At 46.5% G+C, this 22200-nt stretch overlaps 1 protein-coding gene across 1 annotated transcript; it reads right to left on the minus strand.

Annotated features, from left to right (window-relative positions):
- Positions 1–248: 248 nt before the first annotated feature.
- MYMK (myomaker, myoblast fusion factor) lies at positions 249–21749 on the minus strand. The gene is made up of 5 exons (XM_006123746.5): positions 21449–21749; positions 16940–17054; positions 10768–10916; positions 7858–7974; positions 249–3336 (listed from the first exon to the last, which is right to left on the minus strand). The coding sequence occupies exons 1-5, from the start codon at positions 21581–21583 to the stop codon at positions 3190–3192; spliced, it is 663 nt and encodes a 220-aa protein (XP_006123808.2). The 5' UTR covers positions 21584–21749; the 3' UTR covers positions 249–3189.
- Positions 21750–22200: the final 451 nt, after the last annotated feature.

The following is a 22200-nucleotide window of genomic DNA, read 5'->3' on the forward strand; positions in this document are numbered from 1 at the left end:
ATTTGTGGGTTTTTTTTAACGTAGCCTAACATTTTTTGAAAGAGACTAGTGATTTTGGGGGCTTAGTCCAAGATAGCATAAAAGGGGTCTGGTGTACACAAAACACTGAACCTCCACCCCAGAAAATCACACGCCTTTTAAAGCATCTCCAAAATTCCTAGTGATCTTTGAAAATGGAGGCCCGTACAAAGCATGCACCTGTTTTGTACGTAATACACTTTGAATAGTAAACTTTAATTATGTAGGAATCATTCCATTTCTTTGGGCTACTAATACATTTTTAAAAACCCTTCCAGAAATGATTCTTCCCTCCCTCCCTCTTAAAAAAACAGTTGCAGAACAGGCAAGTTAAATACATGCAAATGGTTACTTTGAAATTATTTTTTGCAGCATGCTCAGAAATCCAGCAAATTAAAGTACATCTCATGGTCTGCCCAGAGCGCTTGCTCATGGGGATGCTGATTGTTCAGAGGGCAGAAGCACGTGGAGTCTCCAGTCATGGTGCATGGCCCTCTTGTGCAAGGTGCTGTACAAAAGGCTAAAACAAAGACAATCTGTACTTTGGAGATCTTCCAGTCTATGAGTTAGAACAAGGTGTGGCCGGTGAGTAAAGAGACAGATGGGAGATGGGTGGAGTCGTGTGAGCTGAAGGCAGATTGTCCAGGGTGCTTTGGGTTGGTACTGGTTGGATAATATATGTGGTATGTCTTTAAAAAAACGTGTGCTCTTTCCAAACGTAGAGCTAAGCTTAGCTGCTCAATACAGTTACGTGTAGAGACCCCAGTAACTTTAGTATCTGAACAGCTTGCACTGGCCCTAGGAGAGTGGAGAGGTGTTTCCATCCCACTTCTAGGGATGAGACACTAAGGCAGAGAAAGACCAATTGAGCACCTGCCGTCTAATCCAGCAGTGTGGCTGCAAGAACATCCATTTCCTATGCATGAGGCTATGGTCCCTCATGCATGGTAAATATATTCTGTGTGGGTGTGGTCTTCGGTTTTATCCTGGGCTATTGAAGGTTGCATTTGACACAGATTCCTATGGGGTGGGCAGTATTCCTCTGAAGAACGCTCCTTCAGACATGAGGTGAGAATGCTTCTAGCATTCTTCTCCCTCTGAATAACCTTGAGACCTCCATGTGCTCTAACAAAGACATCTGTGTCATCTATTGGGCACCCCGAACAGCCCCTAGATGGAGAAGGAGCACTTCAAAAACCATGCACGCCAGGGACAAAATGTGACTGCCCAGGCAGTGATTCACGGTGGACCTGTCTGCTATCCAGCATGGGGCCCTGCGCTCATCTCTTTGGAAAACTGCTTGTGTCGGTGTCCAAGTGGGTGCTAAGGTGGAAAGTCCAGCCCTGAGACTTCGCAAGGCTAGGGCATGTCCTGTGTACCTGGAGGTAGCAGCATTGGTGGTACCTTGGCAGCATCAGCATGGTAGTGGTGGCTGGGCCCATTGTGCCTTTTTCATTTATTTGTGTTTGGAAGCCCATTCATTTTTAGTTGTTGCCCTGCGAGCAGGAGGCCACTCTGATGAATGCCCCCCATGGAGTTCTGTTCCCGAGGAACTAACACCAGGCCTTCAATGGCCATCACTGTATATCAATCCCACTCTAATTGTCCATGACATATAGACTTGGCTTGTCTCCCAGACAGTCTAAATGAATCATGCATGTCTACTTTAGTAAATAGTCTGCTCAATGGGATGCTAGAGGGGTTTTGGCTCTTCCCCACCCGTCCAGGAGCTTCTCACGGTGCCTCTAATTTTCCATGTAGTTTACCTATTAATGAGCTTCTGTATAAGCACCCCTGGTGGCCGGGTAAGCCAAGCAGGTTTGCAAGCACAAAGTGCCCAGTGTTGCAGCTGACTCCGAGGCAGAGTGGATTTGGCAGAGGAGAGGACGTAGCTGGGGGCCAAATCCTTCAGCTTCTCATTCTGTCTTCTCTTGGGCAAACCTGCCATTGGCTTTGCCAAGCAGTTTTGCCCAGTGAGGAGTGGGAGCTAAGCCAGAGCACCAGGGGTTTGTTCTGTATTTGCCAGAGATCCAGTGACTAGCTGGAGAGAGTAGGAGAGGAGAACAAAGAACTGGAGGCTCTGTGCTCCCAAGTTACAAGCTAGGCTATACCGTGCTCTGCCTAACCCCCAAACCCTGCCAGTGACTCCACAGGTCATTCATCTAGGGTCATATCACCTCAAATTTCAGCTGGCCTCCTTGGTCATTCAGGGCCATGGCTTCTGTGTCTAGTCATGCTGCTTTTTACAGCTGGAGCAGTCTTTCTTTGCCTGCTCTTCTTCTCCACATTCCACTCCAGCCAATTCCTTTTCTCATCCACAAACCTTCTACTCTCCCCCTTCTGCATAGGCATCTTCTTTGGGGGTTGTCTTGCCTTGTTTAGACTCTAAGCTCTCATGGGCAGGGATCCTATCTCCTCTCTGTCTGTAAACTTCTAATAACGACATTAAGGCTAGGGGGGTTGTGTGAGCCTAAAGTCTGGTATCTGCTCTCTACACAAATCACAGTGTTATAGGTTCAGTTGGGCCTTACTTACAAAATCAGTATGTTAAATATAGAATGTTGAGAGGAGGCATAAATTAAACAGTAAATTTCTAGCAAAAATACAGGCTCTGTTACTTCAATGTTACAACAAGCAATACCCCACTCACTCCAGCTTAGCAAACGCACACTTGCAAGTATTCAAGGTGCAACAGTCATACTCATTTCCAAAGGCAAACAAAATGTGTTGCCCCCTGGGTATATGCAGACCGCAGAACTCTCTGGGAGAGGCACAGACCTCCTGGATTTACTCAGTTGTAGTCAACAGGAGCATTTGCCAGCCAGGAATTCTCCAAGGTGGACAACTATTTCTGTGTGGGTAATAGATAGTTACTGTTAAAGTTATCAGTTGACTACATAGACACATGGATGCTGGCATGAATGGTGGCCAAGAGAGGAGACCTCTCAGGTTTGTTCATCAGCAAATTAAAAATTTGTAACAACCTACACTTCGGTGTGGGAGGTGGTAGTGAAATTCTTTTCAACCGTAGGAAACTGGCAGCTTGTTTCTGGCCATAATCCGCACTGGAAGAAAGAGCGAGGCTGTGTAACTTTCTTACAGTCCTTCATGGTTGTGAAGTGGTGCCTGCTGGGACGCAGAAGCCCCAGTCTCCAAGCAAGGGGGCGGATCTCACACACAACAGCAGAGAGTGGAGCAGTCCAGTTTGGCAGGGTTTCCTCCATTCCCTGCCTTCTTGTTCACCTTGGGCAACAACAGGACGAAGGACATGGCCAAAGCACAATGGTAGAAGCTGTGCACATAGGTGTAATCCCACTCCTGCAACCAAAGAGAATGTCAGCAAGAGATCCCACTGCTGGAGGACTTGGGCCTCTCTGGGGTCAAGTTTCTCACATCTCTGGAATTTCATATACACCCCGAGGCAGATTAAATCCCATCGTTCTCTGACCCAGTTCAGCCTTTTTCCTGTTCACTTGGTGCCTTGCTATTTGCACGTCAAGTTGTGCTGCTTAGGTGCGATTGGTCAAATAAGTCACATGATGTTATTTCTGTTCCCTGACTGGATGAGCATTGCTCTTATAGGGCCTGATCCAGAAGCCAGCATCTGTCTTTTTCATGGACGTTGGTGGATTTTGGATCAGGCCCATCAGCAGATTTCTGGTGTGAACGCCTGCAGAAGCCAGATGTTCTCAGCCCACCAAACTACATGTGGCTCTCTGCGGATGCTTGGATGTACATACTGAAAGGCTGCTCCCTCCTCCCCCCCCCCCCCGAGTAAGGACCAGTCACATGGATGCTCACAGGAGGGAAGTGAACTTTTTGTTTTGCTATTCACAGAGCACTGGCTGGCTGTTTCTGCTGGGCCTTCTGTCTGGGACGCTCTACAGATGTGCTGGGTGAAGCTCCCAGACACCAGCTTGGCTCGAGGCACTGAGATTAAAAGCCAGTTGCAGAACATCTAGCAATTTATGGTCAAATCCTTTAGAAAGACCCAAAGTGCCAGATATTGCAGTACCTCTCACCTAAGATGCTACAGCCTTCAGTTGGTTCGGTATGCCTGAACTTCCCCACACATGGACTATGCCTTCATGAGGCTGCTCTCTGGTGTGAGTTCCCTTTATATTAGCCAGCTGTGCTCCAAAAAGGAGCTGTGTCCAGATAGGCTCCAAGCTCACCTGACCCAGTGCGGTTTGCTCTCTAACCAGGCTTGTCAGTCAGAAAGGGTCAGGAGGGTGGATCTTCCACAACAAAGGTCGGCTTCTATTTTGGCCAGGATGAATGCCGAGGGCTTCTAAAAATGAGGCTGTTGTTCAGGTGCCTCAATGGGAGCATGGAGCTCTTTGGAAAATCTTGCCCTTTAAGGAGCATCCTGGTCAAAACTTCCGTGTACGTGGTTACCCATCCCCTCTCCTTTCACCACATTACAGGCCATCTGGGCCATACCGGCCATGCTCATCAGCAAAGAAATCAGATCCTGAGACCTCTGCCTCCCTTCAGTGTTGTAAAAGGGCTTCTTCCAGCCTTAAACAAGCAGCAACGGAAAAGTAAACTTGATTTAACACAGGCCGATTTGCACATCTCCCTGCTCTTGAATGAAATGTTTCATTACACTGCTTAGGACAAGCTCAAGCAGAATGAAGGAGATTGTGGATGGACGGGGTGAGGAGGGGGTATGTGTTGTGCTGTGACACTTTTTTTCATCCTTCTAGAAACTGAAATTACTTAAAGCTTTGAAAAAAAAATCCTCTGTCATCCCTGTGAAGTCGCACCCGTTGGCTCCCAATGCACAGAATGGGAGGAACACATGGGCTGAACACAGGCTCAACTAGAGGCTGTGCCGAGAGTATCCCATTGCTCTCCCCTTTCCTTCCTGGACATTGGTGATGTAGAGACTTTCATGTAGGAAAAGCGGATAGTCTAGTGCAGTGATGGGCAATGTGTGGCCTGTTGGGGTTCTACACGTGGCCTGTGAGACGGGTTGCCTGATTTCTCTGGTTTCCATCTGTATTGTTTTTTTCCTAAAGTGATACACGCCTAAAGCAAGGGCACATGAAGTGTGGTGCATGCTGATTGCATTCAACATTGACTGCATCCAATCAAAGCACTGCTACAGTTCAAATCAACAACCTCACCGCAAATTCTAAGTGTGCCAGCGCAGTGAGCAAAACTACCCTATCCCAGGAGACCACCTTGTTTATGACAATCTTGCAGCCTACTGAGACGAAGGAAGGCCACTCATGTGGCCCACTCACTAGCCTACGTTGCCAATCCCTGGTCTAGTGGCTGTAAGAGATGGTCTAGGACCCAAACCACCACCCACTGGAGTCAATCAGTGTCCTTCCATTGACGTCATTGGACATTGGATCAGGCCTTTCATGAGAACTCCTGGGTTCTGTGCCACGGGTTTGTGTTTTGAGCTTTGTCTAAATCACACGAGGCTGGGTTTTCAAGAGGCCCCTGGTCATTAGCGAACCATTTCAAATAACAAATACATCTGAGAAAACTGTGAGCTGTGCACAGGCTAGTTGCCAATGGAAAAAGAGGCAAAAATGTCTTCATCAAGTACATTATTCTCTGTCAATTCTTGCCCAGCTCTGGTTACAATTAATAGCTGGAGGCCTGCATGGAGACCAAATTTGTATCCACAGCTGATCTGTGATCCACAGATCCAGTTGGTGGATATCCGTGGGGAGAAAGTAGATATCTGCAGGTTGACAGGGCTTTATAAATAGACCAGTGCGTCTCCTTTTTGAACTATCTTAGAGGGGTAGCCGTGTTAGTCTGTAACTTTAAAAACAAGGAGTAGTCCTATGGCACCGTAGAGACTAACTAAAATATATAGAATCATGAGCTTTCATGAGTAAAATCCACTTCATCAGATGAATTGGAGTGGAAATAACAGAAACCAAGACATATATACAGTCAGAAGAAGTACCTTCTGATGTGAAAAGCAGATGCTAAAGGTGGGAGAAATTGGCTTTGTAAGTTAATGTCTTTGTTCAAGTCCAGGGTAATGGTGTCAAATCTGTAGATAAATTCTGGTTCTGCAGACTCTCTGTCACAGATTTAAAAGTAGCCATTCCTTTACAAAGGAATTTCACTAGCCAATAACAGAGTGACCAGGCAGGTTTATGTGTGTTACCATTCCTCATGTCTAATTAGTGTCCATTTATCCTTTGTCTCAGAGACTGTCTGGTTTGGTCGATATACATTGCAGAGGAGCATTGCTGGCACATATCACATAACACATTACTTAGCCTGAGTAACACGGGTCCTTCATTGGCCAGGTACTTCTGCTCTTCTATAGATCTCTTGGTTTCTGTTATTTCCACTTCAATTCATCTGATGAAGTGGGTTTTACCCATGAAAGCTCATGATTCTATACATTTTACTTCATATCTAAGGTGCCGCCAGACCACTCATCCTTTTTAAGCTGTTCAGTGTGATGGGTTGAAGGCATTTCTGGGGGGAGGGGGAATGTTGCATGAGAGGGTGGCATACCCACAAAGAGAAGAAGTCCATTTTAATGGTTTCCCCTGGGTGGTGCGGTGGGTTAGGGCATGAAGGGTGGCATCTATGCAGGGACCTAAGCCTCGCAACCTGCGGTTTGGCAAAGCCCACCTTTTAGATGCCTAGAAAACAACACTGCAGTCCACAAAGCCTGAGCGAGGTGCCTAGGATGCTATGCAATGCATGAGGGAGACGGAGCCCTTACAAGGTGACCTGCCGCCAGCATGCCAGGCGGACAGCTGCTGAAGCTAGCCAGGGGGAGATGCCAGCGAGGGAAGGAAGTGAACCTGGGTCTCCTACGTCTAGGTGAGGATTTCAACTCCCGGGGCTAAACATTACAAGTTGGGAGCTGGCCCTTCCCCTTTCTCCTTCAACAGGATTTTGTATGGGACCTAATCCATTAAGTGGCCCTTGAGCTTGTCTTCTGGATCGGGCCCCGCATGTGCCTTAGGCAGCCGGATGCCTCGCTTCCCTTGGTTTGTGAGTCACTCTGGGGCTTGGGCAGAAAACTGTCCAGACGCCTAAGGTGAGGCAACCACATGCCTGTTCGGTATCAGAGGGGTCTCCGTGTTAGTCTGAATCTGCAAAAGCGGCGAGGAGTCCTGTGGCACCTTATAGACTGACTGAAGTGTAGGAGCATAAGCTTTTGTGGGCAAAGACCCATGCATCTGATGAAGTGGGTCTTTGCCCACGAAAGCTTATGCTCCTACACTTCAGTTAGTCTATAAGGTGCCACAGGACCCCTCGCCGCACATGCCTGTTCAGGTGCTAAGGGACCTAGCACCTGACGCTTAGCTGCTGAGTGAGTTTAGGCCCCTGCAGGGTTTGACAGGAGTCTTGGGGATCTAAGGGATGTAGACTCCTAAACCGCTGCTCAGGTGAGCCTCTGGACACCTGTCTGCTGGCAACTGGGCTAAGACTCAGACCCACCATCTCCTGTAGGCAATAATTTTAGATGAATTCTGGCCTGAGCTGGATTTGAACCAGCGATCCTCTTAGCCTGGCATAGGCATGGGAAGTAGGGATGCAGGGCTAACGAGACTGCAACACCCCTAGCGCCCAGGATCCCAGCTACTGCCCCTTGCGCTGCAGGCTCTGCACAATGTGTGGGAGAGGGGGCTTTGCTGCTAGCTTCAGACCTGGAGTCCTGGCTGCTGGTCTGCATGCCAGGGTTTTGCTCCCGGCCTCAGCCGGGAGCGGTCAAGACAGGATAAGGGGGAGAACGGGGGGCAGCACCCCCACTCTTAAAAAGGGTGCCTCACCACTGTGTCCCTGGAATATCCTTCACCCCCTGTCATTATTGCCATCATGTATTGTGCAAACAGGTACCTCAAAAAAGAATCTCAGCATGAGCGCTAATGCCCCAAAGCAGAAGCCTGGGCCGATCTGTTGTGTGTAGACACTCTTGTCCGGGTACAGGCCTCTCTTCTCTTTCATCTTCTTCAGCTGAAGGGGAAGAGAAAGCATGTGAAACCACTCTCAGCCCATGTTCCAGCTCCTTCGTCAGCTTCCGAAAGATCCCATGCAGGTAGGAACCAAACCAAGCTCGAGCTCCAAGGCAGGACCTGCTAGGGAGTGGCTGGTTGGGTTCCTCTCTTTGATCTGAAAGCTGGACTCGTAATGTCTGGGACTGGACACGAGAGCAGGGAGATTGCACCTTTGCTGGCTGCTTTCAAAAGTGAGCCTCGAGCAGAGCGAGGTACAGTGTGGGCAGGCACTGGGTTCCTTTCCCCCTCGCTGCAGCAAATCCATTTCTGTGGAGCCTACACCTTGTCCTGATGACGCGTCCTACCCCTGACTGGCAGTGTCACTTGCCATTCCACAGGGGCCCTGGCAAGTCTCTGCCTAACCCTGACCTGCAGCATTTTCTGGCTGTTTCCATCCTGGGCTTCTCCCACCCCCTGCTCTATCTCGCAACTAAGTCTTGAGCACCCTCCCGCCACTGCACATCTAAGCACTTTGCCAATGTACCTCACTGCTGACTAGCAATGCCTTTCCATTCTAGACCTTCTTCTGCCTGCTACTGCGCCTAGGTCCTGACCTGCAGCCCCTCCCTCCTGCTATGCCTGTCCAGAAGCTCACTTGAGCAGAGACGGTGTTGGATAGTGGGCGAAAATGCCCTGATTAAATCACCCCCCCGTGCATTCACATTTGATCGAAACGTAGGATTTTAAAACCAGCTCTTCAGAGCTGAGACGTCCCCACTGCCCTGGAGATGTCTGGCTGTAACTGGGGCTTTCGAAAGCCAACAGGATAATTGAGAAGTGGGCAGTTTCACCGTGGGCATCCCACTCTCTTATGCAACTTTCCACAGGACTTTCCTACGGCCAATCCAGTGAAGAGCGTCCTTCCATGAAGAAGGGGCATGGCCCTATGGAGTCTGCTGCCGCGCCTGCCCAGCCATGAAAGACCCATGAGGAGCGAATGAAGGAGAATGTCCTACACAGAACCTGTCAGAGCAGTGTGTTTGGTTTGAAGTTTGCTCGGGGAGTGTGGGGAATGAGGCAGTCTGCCTGAAGGGCCAGCTTTATCTCCAAGGTAGGCTGCTTGTTCAGGGATGGGTGGTGGAGCCTCTAAAATGTGCAAGGAGCCAGGGGGCTCTGGCAATGGAGTGGGGTTGCCGTGGGCTGTGTAGGTGGAAGGTCTTGTGGTTAAGGCTGTGATAAGGGCTTGAAAAGCTCTGGGGTCAAGTCCCCCCTTTGTCACAGACTTTGTGTGGCCCTTGGGCCAGAACTTGGTGCTCTCTCTCTGCTTCACTTGCCAGCTGCAAAGTGGGGGTGGGTCCTGCTTGTCTATCTGTAAGGCCTTTGGGCAAGATACTGCTGCTTCTGATGTGTGTGCCCTGCATAGCACAATGGGACTCTGATCTCTGCTGGGGCTACAGTAATACAATAAATAGTAAGAGAGGAGCGTTAACTCTCTGCAGAGGTTTAGGTCAGTGGTTCTCAAAGTGCGGCTGGTGATCACCCTGCAGGTGGGCCATGGACTTGGAGCTGGAGCACGAGTGCCAGCTTCCCACTGTGTGGGGAGGGGAGGAGTCTTGCGGGCAAGATCCTGATTTTAGGGGAAGGAAGTGGTTCTGTGCACTGCCTCTCCCGGCTGGGGGAACGGCCATACAGGACACCGCTTGCCTGGAGACTTTCCCTGCCAGAATTGCAGCCAATGGGAGCAGCGGTGGGAGGCACAGAGCCAGTAAGTGCCTAGGCTCCCAACCCCCACACTGTTACTGAGCCCTCCCTGCCTCTCTGATCCTCCATCCTCAGCCCACTCCTTCACCCAAACTCCCTCCCAGACCTCGCACCTGCACCCATTTTGTCATCATGAGGGGTTGGCTGGTGGTGCGCCGAAAGGTCTGCCCTGAGTGGGGTGGGCCGTGGGCCAAAAAGTTTGAGAAGCACTGGTTTAGGTGAAGGTTAGTGACATTATTAACCTGCGATTTAGCTCACTGAATTTCCATGACACTTGGTAATGTCCTTACAGGCATCTTTGTTCTTACAGGCATCTTTGTTCTATCACCTTTTAATCCTTAGCTCCTCTCATACACACGCACTCTAATGACTTTGCCACTCTCTCTAATAATCTGATCTGTGGCAACCTAGATTTTGCTGCATAATAAAACCCTTTGAAAGACTGTTGTTATCCAGGCACCCCCAGAAATTAGAAGCTAAATTGTGTAGCCTTCAAACAAAGTCAGACCGGTATTTGTTCAGCCAGAATTATGTCTGTTCTGTACCATCTGTTTTTATGCAAATCTTCCATTAATTTCAGAGAAAGTTACCAGACCACATTGCTTCTTGGTTATTATAAAAACTCCCTAAATATACTGTTGATGATTATAAATGTAAGAACATGAGATCTGCTAGAGTGGCTCAACCCAATCAAATCCGGCAGTTATCACAAAGGCTTTTTGTTATTGGCCTGCTTTTGTTGAACAAAAAAGGCTATTTAGTCCTCCAATGGGATAGCTCATCTATTTTCCTTCTGAATCCTGCCCCAGTATCATAATGCACAGACTTTGGTTTAGAAAAGAAAATGACCACCCCCCCTCCAGTGTCTTCTCAGGAGCTCAGAAGCTTTACTGGGAAACTCCCAGTGTGTTCTTTGATGGTAGCCTGAGACGTGGGTGCAAATGGACCTCCGGGTTTAAGTGGGACTGATGTGGTGGCTAGACCTCAGCAACTCTCCATTCAGAAGTGACTTTTAGCCCACCGAAGTGGCCAGCTGGCTTCTAAAACTTACCCATTTCACAGTTATCACGAGGACGGCCGTACCGATTGGTCCTGAGTAGACGCCGTATCCCCATCGGTCATGGTAAATCCTCACCGCTATGGTGAGCACGCCAAACATCACAAAGGTTGACCTTTTAGGCTCATCGAACTCTGCCAGAGCTGCATGACACAAACCACAGTGAGGATCCGAGCATCTCCCATTGTTTTAATTTTGCGCCAGTTACTTGGTGTTTCTAAGGGTACGTCTAGACTACATGCCTCTGTCGCCACAGGCATGTAGATTGGGCTACCAGATGTAGGAAAATGAAGCGGCGATTTAAATAATCGCTGCCGTGCTGTTTGTCGGCTCAGCGCGATAATCTGGACGCGCGGGTGTCGACATCAAAGGTATTTGTTGACCACCCAGGTATTTTGACTTCAGCTACACAATTGACATAGCTGAAGTTCCATAGCTTAGTTCAACTTTAGCCCTGCTGTGTAGACATACCCTATTAGAGCTCAATTTTGCTGATAGGGGCCCTGAGAATTTGACCCTGCTTCTAGCACACCATTCTTAGGGTACGTCTACACAGCAGGGCAACAATTGAATTAAGATATGCAACTTCAGCTACATCAATTGCGTAGCTAAAGTCGAAATAGCTTAATTCGGTTTTTGGCGCTGTCTACACAGTAGGACGTCGAAAGAAGAACACTCTTCCTTCAGCTTCCCTTACTTCTTGTGAAATGAGGGTTACAGGAGTCATAATAAGAAGTCCTCCGCTTGACATTATTTCAAAATAATGGCTTGCTGTATAGATGCACACTGTGTTATTTCAAAATAGCGTTCATTATTCTGAAGTAACGCTTTGGCTGGTATGATTCTATTGCATATGGGGGAAAGTGAGGCCTACAGAGGCAAAGTGGCTTGCCCAAGCATGGGCAGGAAACTCTGGCAGATCTAGGAGATCCCAGATCTCTTACCTTCCAGATTCTCTGAGGAGAAAATAAAAGGGAATTTAATTTCTCATCACAATGTCCAGCCCTGCAGTTCATTTCCTTCCATCCTCAGCTGGGGCCAGGGTTAGTCAGAGTTGAGAGACACATTTAAGATTGCTTTGAAGATAGCTTCCTGCTTACTAGGGCTACTGGGTCCCGCCACGGCGCAGGGGGCAAGACTCTATCACTTCTTGAGGTCCCCTTCAGCCTGGCATTTCTAGCATTCTATGGCTTGGTAACAACATTCAGACAACACTGACCTGAGCTGTGTTGGAACTGACAGCTCAGAGGCTACATTCCCATACAATTTCCTTGAGCTTTTTGGTTTTTATTAATGTTGACAAATGCAAAGTAAAGCATATTGGAAAACATAATTCCAATTATACATCTAAAATGATTGAGATTAAATTAGCTGTTATCACTCGAGAGAGAGAGAGAGAACTTGGAGTCCTTGTGGATAGTTCTCTGAAAACATCCACTCCATGTGCAGCAGCAGTAAAAATTAAAATAGAATGCTAGGAATCATTAAGAAAGGGATAGAGAATAAGACAGGGAATATCTTTGTGCCTCTATATAAATCCATGGTACGCTCACATCTTGAATTCTGTGTGCAGATGTGGTCACCTCATCTCAAAAAAGATGTGGCATTGAAAAAACTTCAAAAAAGGGCAACACAAATGAGGCGGGGTATGGAACAGAGATATGAGGAGAGAATAATAAAATTGGGACTTTTCAGCTTGGAAAATGATGAGGGGAGATATGATAAAGGTCTATAAAATCATGGCTGGCGTGGAGAAAGTAAATAAAGAAGAGCTATTTATTTTTTATTCATTCCCATAACATGAGAACTAGGGAACACCACTACGTCTGCACTGGCGCGTTCTCCTGCAAAAACTCTTCCAGAAGAGAGTCTCTATACTGGCATATGCTTTTGTGCAAGAGATGTGCTTTTATGCAAGAGCATCCATGCCAGTGTAGATGCTCTCTTGCGCAAGAAAGCTCTGATGGCCATTTTAACCATAGGGCTTTCTTGCACAAGAAATTCATGTTGCCTGTCTGCACTGGCCTCTTGCGCAAGAACAGTTGCACAAAAGGGCTTATTCCTGAACAGGAGCGTCAGAGTTCTGGTGCAAGAAGCCCTGATTTCATACATTAGAACATCAGTTTACTTGCGCAAGAACACGCAGCTAGTGTAGACAGGCAGCAAGTTTTTGTGCAAGAACCGCCGCTTTTGCGTGAGATCGCGCCAGTGTAGACACAGCCCAAATGGAATTAGTAGGTAGCAGGTTTAAAACAAACAGAAGGAAGTATTTCTGCCCACAATGCATAGTTAACCTGTGAAAATCCTTGCTAGTGAATGTTGTGAAGGCCAAGACTATAACAGGGTTCAAAAAAGAGCTAAATACATTCATGGACGATAAATCCATTGATGGCTATTAGCCAGGATGGGCAGAAATGTTGTCCCTAGCCTCTGTCAGAAGCTGTGAATGGGTGACAGGAAAGGGAACACTTGATGACTCCCCATTCTGTTTATTGCGTCTGGGGCACTTGGCATTGGCCACTATCAGAAGACCAGATATTGGCCTAGATGGACCTTTGGTCTGAGCTAGTACGACCATTCTTATGTTTTTGTGTCCTTAGAGTCAGCCTGTTCCTACTAGGGTGAAAAACTTCAGTTAATCCCAAGTGGAACAACTTAAAATGGAGCGATCTAAGACCAGCTAGTTCTAAAACACCTGGCCCTCTGCCTGCAGAACAAATAGGGTAAGGAATATTCATCTAGTCTGATGACCTGCTCAGTATGTTGTAATATTTCATGTGGCGGCTTTCCCAGCTGACACATGGCCCAGGATCAGATCAGTTAGCACTGTGTAGCTGGCTACCTCCTTCCCCCAAGTCATCAATTACAGACTAAGAGAAGCCGTAGGAAGCTGGCTTGGGACATCTGCTCATCTGTGAAAACCATTAAGGCTTGGAACGGCACAAGGTGGCATTGTATTGTACCGGGCAGTGGCACAAAGGGGATATTTCTCATCGTATCACAGGGCTTCGTGCCATAAATGTGATTATTATTATTATTGATTATTTGTGTTACTGTGCTGCCTGGGTGTTTGAGGCATAGGCTAGCACTTTTTGTGGCAAGTGCTGTGCAACGCAGAATGCCTGACAACACCAGCCAGACGGATCATTTCTCAATACAGTGCTAGGAAGAGATCAAACTGCAAAAATCTTGTTAATAGTTTAGGCAGAACATGGTTCTTTCGTACCCTAGCATGAGTCAAGACTTGCTGTGTTATCTGTAGGGAATATAAATTGCATGATTGTTTCAGGGCCACACAAAGTGTGACCCACAGCTGTGCAAACAAGGTTTCCCATGGTTCAAAATTCTCTTGTGTGAGACTTTCCAAGGCACCTTTGCAGAAAGAGACAAAGGGCAAAAAATTTCAAGAGACTTAGGAAAGTGTGTTTCTATTTTCATAAGCGATGCAGGCAGTCAGGAGCCTGTGTCTTATTGAAAGTCAAATTGGCTTAGGCACTTCAGGGACTAGTCCCTTTGAAAATGGAAATTAGGCTTCTAAATCACCGGGACCAGAAGTAGCCCAGTTTACTGACCCGCTGAGCCACACAATCATTTTCAGAAGTTCAAGTGCCATGACATGCACAACCTGTCCTGTGGGGCGGCAGCTCCTGGGGCTTCCCCCAACAGCCCCCTCTGGGCTAACGACCTTAGAGGCCCCTTTGCCCCATCTGATAGGCAGAGAATAATGGGGATAGGGAGGCAGCCTCCGTGAGCCCCACTTTAAATGTAAAAGAACTGCATATGGCTCATGAGCCACAGCCTGACTTAGACACTTCTGAAAAGCTTACTCGGAGGCGAAGAAGTCCAAAGATGATGGTGAATTTAGCCACACAACTCCCATTAATTTCAGTGAGACTTGTGTAGCTCAACTCTCCTCCTTGGCTTTGCAAAGACCAACCAAGCTCTAGATGTTTCCAGACATGGTGATTGAATTAACTTTCCCCGAGATCCCTGGGAACCAGTTTTCCAGGCAGGAAAACTAGGCCAGGCTAATGAGCCAAAGGATCAGGCCTGATAGGATCTCTAGCTTCCTCCTAATTCTTTCTCTTTTGAGCCCTCAGCAATAATGACTTTGCACCATTTTCTCTGTTGATCCTATAGGACCATTCTGGCCACCCTAAGATCTGAGTCTTGCTAACTAGCACTGGGCACAGCTTAGGTTGGGCCTTGTTGGCTGCCCACGCACCTGCTTGATGTTTGACCACCAATGCAAGCAAGTTATTAGAGGCTTTTGTTGAGTACAAAACCAGGTAAGAACTGTTTAAAAGTTATGGATCCCCTTGGGCTCTGTGCTTTTCCAGCTTATACAGCTGTGTTATGGCTGCCCTGGATTTGCATTCCAGGAAACGTACCCAAGGGTCTGTACGTAGCACACGTGCATTCGAGCTTTACAAGCACCAGGGTGGAAAGAACTCCCTGCATTTCAGTCACCATACCTTCTATGTCCTTGGACTGCATTTTTCACAGGGATAAACGTCCACATTTTAATTGGTTTCCCTGCTGGTCAATAGTTTAAACCTCTTAGTCCTCATTTTTTAAAATTCAATAATAAAGCAATCAAATTCAACCGAGCCGCAATGAGCCAAGAGATATAGATCAAGCCTGGTTTCCCTTGAAATTGCTTTAATCCAGGGGAGAATGGCCCTGGAATCTTATTTGTTTCTTCTTTTGCAGTATTAACTAAGCAGAGTACAAACATGATGGATAGACTATCAACAAAGCAGAACCCTTCCCTGGACTCTCAAACTGTTGTTGATCTGAACCATATTTGAGATTTTTTCCCATGCTTGTTTTAACATGCAGAAGATTGGTTCCTTGTTGTGGGGGTGAACTAGTTAGGTGCTCTCTTCTGTGTAAAGGCTGCATAAGCTCTGAATACCTGGCTTTGAAAGGCCATGGAAAGTGGGAATTGGCTGAATCATCTTTCCATCAAAAGAGACCAGAGAGCTGGGGATAAAATAATCTCAAGGCATGTTGTGAATGTGACTGTGTAACCTCTCACCCGAGCATAGGAAAGGTTGATAGCACTTAGTGGTTTGTTGGTTGTTCATCTAAGAGCTGGTTGGCATTTTTTGAATGAAACTTTGTTGTTGTGGTTGTTGAAAACCGTCCTTTATACCAGAATCAGAAATATTTTAAAAATCTTTTTCAAAAAATGTTATCAACACTATCAGAGAGGGAAAATTTAGTCTTTTGCTTTTCTTCATTCCCCCCTTTCTTTCTCCTTTATGGAAAAGGGGAGGGAATGGAAAACATAAGGGGAAAAGGAAAAAATAAAAGTCAAAATAGATTTTAAATAAAAATGGTAGTGAGATTTTTTTTCTATTTCCCCACATGCTCTGCTATTTCCTCACAGCCAAAATCAAGTCTTGATTAAACCAGGGGATTTATTTATTAGGAGAATGAGTTTTGATTTGCTTATGTGTCTTTGAAGAAATGAGCCCCGGTGTAAAGATATGTGCTTAATGGCGGATAATGGTGACAGATTATCTGTGGACTTCTTGGCTTCTGGGTCAAGGAGTGTGGAACAAAAACTGATCCGTGAAGAATCAGTGCTTGTCTCCACATCCAAAGCTTTTCCAGCCCCTCTTTGGGACAGGTACTGTCTCTTTGTTCTGGGATTGTACTGCATCCGGCACAATTGGGCTTTGGTCTATCATATGCCTGAGGCCCTAGCACAACATAAACCAGAGGAATCCACAGGTCGGATTGGGGTCCATAGGAGAACATCTCAAAACTGGCTCAGACAGGTGGGGGTCAGAGGAGACAGCACATCTCTCCTGTCTGAAGCACACAAAGTATTTAGGGTAGCCAGTGGAAGGGTGGGGGAACAGGCGGTTGCCCCCGCACCTGGTGATTTATAAAGGACTAGGGCTCTGGGCTGTCACCACCAATACCATGGCAACAGAAGTGACTGCAGCTCTAGGCCTTTAAATTGCTGTTGTTAGAACCCTGCACGGTGCGGCCTGGGTGGCACTGAATTTTGGGTGCCCCCCAACCTTGCCTCTTCTAACTGAGGCCCAACCCTTTCTGGGGGAATTCGGAACAAAGCCCCCCCACCCCGTACCTTGCCCAGGGCCCAGCAAAATCTGTTGTCAGCCCTGATCTGATAAAGACCAATGCTCACCCATCAGTGATACCCAAATGGACAAAGCTGTCCCATAGATGCTGAAGTACTCCAGGATATCATACCGCATGAAACACAGCACTGACAAACCCGGTCCATCACACGCATGGTAAATCTGTTAAAAAGGACAATATAAAAGCACGTCACAGATGCAAACCTGGCCATGTAATATTTTAGTGTCCATTCCAACCAAGCCCTAAAGTCTTGACTCGGAACCCACTGAAGTAAAAGGAAAGACACCCTTTGATTTCAATTGGTCCTGGGTCAGATCCTATGACCCTATTTTACCCAATCAGCCGAGTGGCTGCAGTTTGTGTGTCCATACCTGAACTAGTGAACCCAAATAGTAATAGTAATGAAGCTGCAGCAGCATAGGCCAGCCCGGCAATGGGCAACCAAGGCTAGTGAGCAGGCTACATGGGTGGCCCTCCTTCATCTTAGTGAGCCGCAAGAAGATAGTCACAAACAAGACGGTCTCCCGGGATGGGGTAGTTTTGCTACCTGAGCTTTGCATCCCTAGAATTTGCAAGATGTGCTGACTGAACCATAGCAGCACTGTGATTGGATGCAGAGAGAGCGTACGGTGTTCACAGTCAATACTATGTCCAATCAGCATGCATCTCACTGCATGTGCCTTACATGTCACGTTAGTAATACCAGTAGGAAAAAAACTAGGTAGACAGAAACCAGCGGAATGTGGCAACCCTGAGCATGAACAACAGTAAACAAAGTGTGTCATCGGCCACATACAGGACCCCCAATGGGCTGCATGTGGCCTTTGGGCTTCAGGTTGCCCACCACTGGGCCAGCTGCTGTAATACATAGCCAGGATCCTGGACAGGTTTGAACAGCCGGTGCTGCTACAGGCAGACTGCGATTGTGACTCAAGCCAGTGAGATCAAATGTCTTCTTGAGTTGCAGTCACATCTCTGCTTGCCGTGCGGACACAGTAAGGAACAGAACGTGAGTCCTAGTTATGACTGGGTGATTGCTTAAATAATGTATTCAGGAAATGGGGCCTGTATTCCTGTTTTCGAGTTGTGTCTAGACCAGTCTCCTTTTGGTTAGTGAATTCTATGTGAAAAATCATTGCTGAAAGTCTTGGTCTGCAGCTGATCTGTGAACGGCTCGTGACTCAAACCAGTGATTGATGGTCAAGCTGTTTGGAAGGGAGAGGCAGATTACAGGGTGAGCTTCATTTCTCTAACTCTTAGGATAACGTTTCCAGTGTTTCAGTGGTTTGAGCATTGGCCTGCTAAACCCAGGGTTGTGAGTTCAATCCTTGCGGAGGCCATTTAGGGCAAAAATTAATCAGGGATGGTACTTGGTCCTGCTGAGAAGGCAGGGGACTGGACTCGATGACCTTTCAAGGTCCCTTCCAGTTCTAGGAGATAGGCAATCTCCATTATTATTAAAATGGGTTTTGGAGGGTGAAATCCTTCTAGAGGCAGGGGGTCAACACACAAATGAGTCTAAAACAGGACTTGAGTTGTGCTGTTTCTCATCATAAGGATGAGTTTCAACCTCTGCAGCATTCCCTTAAAATTCATCATATCAGTGGATGTTCCTGCCCGTAAACTCATGTGCTAGAATATTTGCAAAATGTTTTCATGCACCCTGGATGTAAGTGTTGGCAAAGGAGTTTCACTGGAAAAACCAAAGGCATATTTGTGGGAATTCTTTTATAGAGTTTGTGTAACCCACACATCTAGGCTACGTCTATACTGCAGCCTTTTTCCGCATAAGCTTATGCAAATGAAGCACAGAGTAGAATATCACCACGCTTCATTTGCATAATTAATTAGCAGCCGTTTTTACACACGAGGCTTTTGTGCAAAAAGGAGCTGTGTAGATGGCTCCTTTTTGTGCAAAACGCCCCTCTTGTGCAAGGGCCATTCTTCCTAATTTTTTCAGGAAAATGTGCAAAAATGGCTGCTAATTAATTATGCAAATGAAGCGTGGCAATATTCTACTCCGCACTTCATTTGCATAAGCTTTTGCAGAAAAAGGCTGCACTATAGACATAGCCCTAGTGTGGTTCACTGTCCCATGCAACCTAGACCACAGCAACAGATAAGAACAAGAGATTTCTACAGCATGAGCTAACAGCCAGCTGGCTTTATAGCTCAAGCTGTAGAGGTGTCCATATTTAACTTCAAAGGTCCCAGGTTGGAATACATCTAGTGATGGTTACATTTGCCTCTTCCTCTGACAGCTAGACTTCATTAGGTCCCTCTGCTTGATCTGGGCAGGTCTACACTAGGAAACTATTTTGAAATAGCTAACATCGATTTAAAAACTCCCAAAATAGAAACATTGAAATATCATGTTCTCACTATGGAGAAGCTTTGAAATTAATCCCAGGCAGGCTCCGTTAATGTGGATGTGCTACCTCGACTTAGAGCCCCAGGAAGCACTGGAGAGTAATTAATTCAAATTACTCTGGGGAGTCGTTATTTCAAAATAGTGGCACCAGAGCATCCACATTACCGCAATTTCAAAAATGTATTTCATTTTGTGAGTATTGTAAATATAAGTATTTCAAAATGAGGGTTATTCCTTGAGGAAAGCAGAAGTACAGATTTAGAAATAAGCGGCTCGTTATTTTGAAATAACAGGCTTGGTAGTGTGGACACTCTGCTTATTAATTCAGCCAAAGGGGTGTTATTTGAAAATAAAGCCCTAGTGTAGACCAGGACTCTGGGATGCTTCTCAGTTCCTGATTTGGTCTCTTATCCATTTGGCAATATATTGGCCTTAAACAAGTCTTGCTGCCATTTCTCTCTGGGGATACCAATGTCATTAACGGTGATATCGGCTGCTTGTTCTTCAGCTCAGTCTCTTCTGTAGCAGCATTGGCCATGTATGTAACTCTCCCTCCCCTCCCCCTGCTTGGTGTTGGGTATTGAGAAGGCTGGAGAACAGGAGGAGAGAGTTTGAAAGTGCATTTCTGGCTGAAGTAGAAGCACTTGTCAGAGATGGACAGATGCTCTCACTGGTCTGAAGAATTTCCTGTGGGGGAGTCAGAGCGGGACTCCACAACACAAGCAAAGCAGCAGCTGCAGTGCCGCGTTGCTCGCCCTGACATACTCTGACAGCCCTGGCAGCTGTCTCCCTTTTCTTACATTTTAATATTTTGCATCTTCAAATTATTCTCCCAGGGTCTGATCCATCCATCTCCTATTCAAGTCAATGGCAAGTTTTCTCTTGGCTTCAGTGGACATTGTAACAGCCCCTAAAACAGTGCAGACTGTGTCCACGTGGCATGGTACAGTTTTATTCATCAGTCTGGTAGGTTTTCAGATATTAGCAGGATTTTTTTCTGTGCTAACAAAGCTGGCCTTTAGAATGAGGGACGAGCAAGTCCAGTGGATGGACCACCAGACTGTGCCTCTGGAGATGTGTGTACTACTCCTAGCTCTGTCACTGATGGGCTTTGATGATGCTCACATCCTGTGCCTGAATTTCCTACATCTGTAACATGGGCATAGCAAGTCTTGCCTGCCATTACTGAATGTTTTGAAATCTATGATTAACATGGCTAAATATTATATGAGTTCAGTTATCGGGCATGGGGGAAGGAATCCAGTTCTTTTCAGGTTCTAATACCATGTTCATCCCCACAGGGGCTGAAAGGTAACTATGTTGATGATGTAAACTCTGCTCTGTATATATAAGCAGTTTGTGCATAAAATAATAGCATTGTTAATCATTAGAATAACAGTTGTGTGGAGTTCCGTTCTGCTTGACGAGAGCAAGTGCATAAATTATTTTTTTGTGCACAGGTGAACAAGATAACTCTCCACCCCTATTAGTGCATTGGAAGGGAGGGCAAATAGATTTCCTGTCCAGGTTAAGACCCACTTCGTCAGATGCAAGTGGGTCTTTGCCCACGATAGCTTATGCTCCTACACTTCAGTTAGTCTATAAGGTGCCACAGGACTCCTCGCCGCTTTTGCAGATTCAGACTAACACAGCGACCCCTCTGATACTTGTCCAGGTTAATAATCATCTTTCTTGATAACTCTGTGACATGTCCCTCAATCTTCCTCTGGTACTCCATAAACCCCCCCTGCTTCCAGCCTTAATTTACACCATAATTCAGCTACTGTAAAATCAACAATCCCACTGCATGCTTTTGTCTAAAACTATAAAACATCAAATTACTTTAAATACAGTTTAAAACCCAAATCCAGGATGGCCACTGAAAAACTGTAATGGACCAACAGACAGATGGTGCCAAACCCAAAATTTGCAATAATAATAAAGGGGTTCAAATATATTGCCCTATGATCCCTGATTTATATTGCCATAAACCAAAGAATCCCATTTTGGATACTCAGGGTAACACCTAGTGGCAAATGCAACTATTAGTGGATGTTTTCCAGACATGCAGTACATTATGTTCTCTGTGTATTGTGTTTTCCCCTGTTTATTTCCCAATGGAAACCCTGCAGCGAAGGGGTAAAACAGGACACCGTCAACAAAACAAATAGAAGGAATTCTTACCGCAACAAAGAACATAGTGAAGAAATAAACCATGGCCTCCATGTGGAACCTTCTCTTGGCTGCAATGCTGATGGTGGGGAGGAAGACGAGGCTGCTGAGAGTTGGGAGAAGAAGCTTGGCAACTAATGAACCCATGGGGAGGGGGAGATATTCGCAGGCAAACGCGGAGGAATATTATTATTCAGAGGAATAAAACCTTTTTCAAATCAGCAACGACGCTGGTTAGAGAGGATCAGAAGGACAGCATGGAGCAGCTCTGAGTGGGACTACAGAGTGTTGTGAAAACAGCTGTGGCAAGTGTACTTTAAAATTTAAATGCCCCGATGCTGGGTTCGTTCCAGGTGATGTCTGACAAATACCAACAGCTGATGGCACAGCTGCCCTTTAAAGGGTCATCATCTCTCTCTTTTTTTAAGATTCCTGAAATGCATTGGAGCTTAGTGGGGACAAAAGCTCTTTGCCACCAAGCAAAACATTCTTTGACACATCTTACTCGCGTGCAGCATTTTTGTAAGTGACCTGTTATGGCGTCAAGAGTGAAGCAACACATGTGGGTCAAGTTTTGTTTCGGATGAGAGAGGGACTCCCCCTGAAAGTACCAGAGAGTTCATATGTATAGAGCCCTGCAAATCTGCAGGTACCTGCTTTATACCTATCTGCATGTGGATGCAGATATCCACGGCTCATTTTTGTGGATACAAATTTTGTATGTAGAACCCTGCAAATGTGTGGGTATCCACTTTATATCCCCG

Source organism: Pelodiscus sinensis, chromosome 23, assembly GCF_052426305.1.
Source record: "Pelodiscus sinensis isolate ZL-2025 chromosome 23, ASM5242630v1, whole genome shotgun sequence".
NCBI lineage: Eukaryota > Metazoa > Chordata > Testudines > Trionychidae > Pelodiscus > Pelodiscus sinensis.

Coding starts and splice junctions, on each gene's coding strand:
- MYMK (XM_006123746.5), bottom strand. CDS start 21,583: ATGGGTTCATTAGTTGCCAAGCTTCTTCTCCCAACTCTCAGCAGCCTC. Junction 10,917..16,939: donor CATTTGGGTATCACTGATGG/GTGAGCATTGGT, acceptor TGTGTCATGCAG/CTCTGGCAGAGTTCGATGAG. Junction 3,337..7,857: donor TGCTGAGATTCTTTTTTGAG/GTACCTGTTTGC, acceptor CTTTGGTTGCAG/GAGTGGGATTACACCTATGT.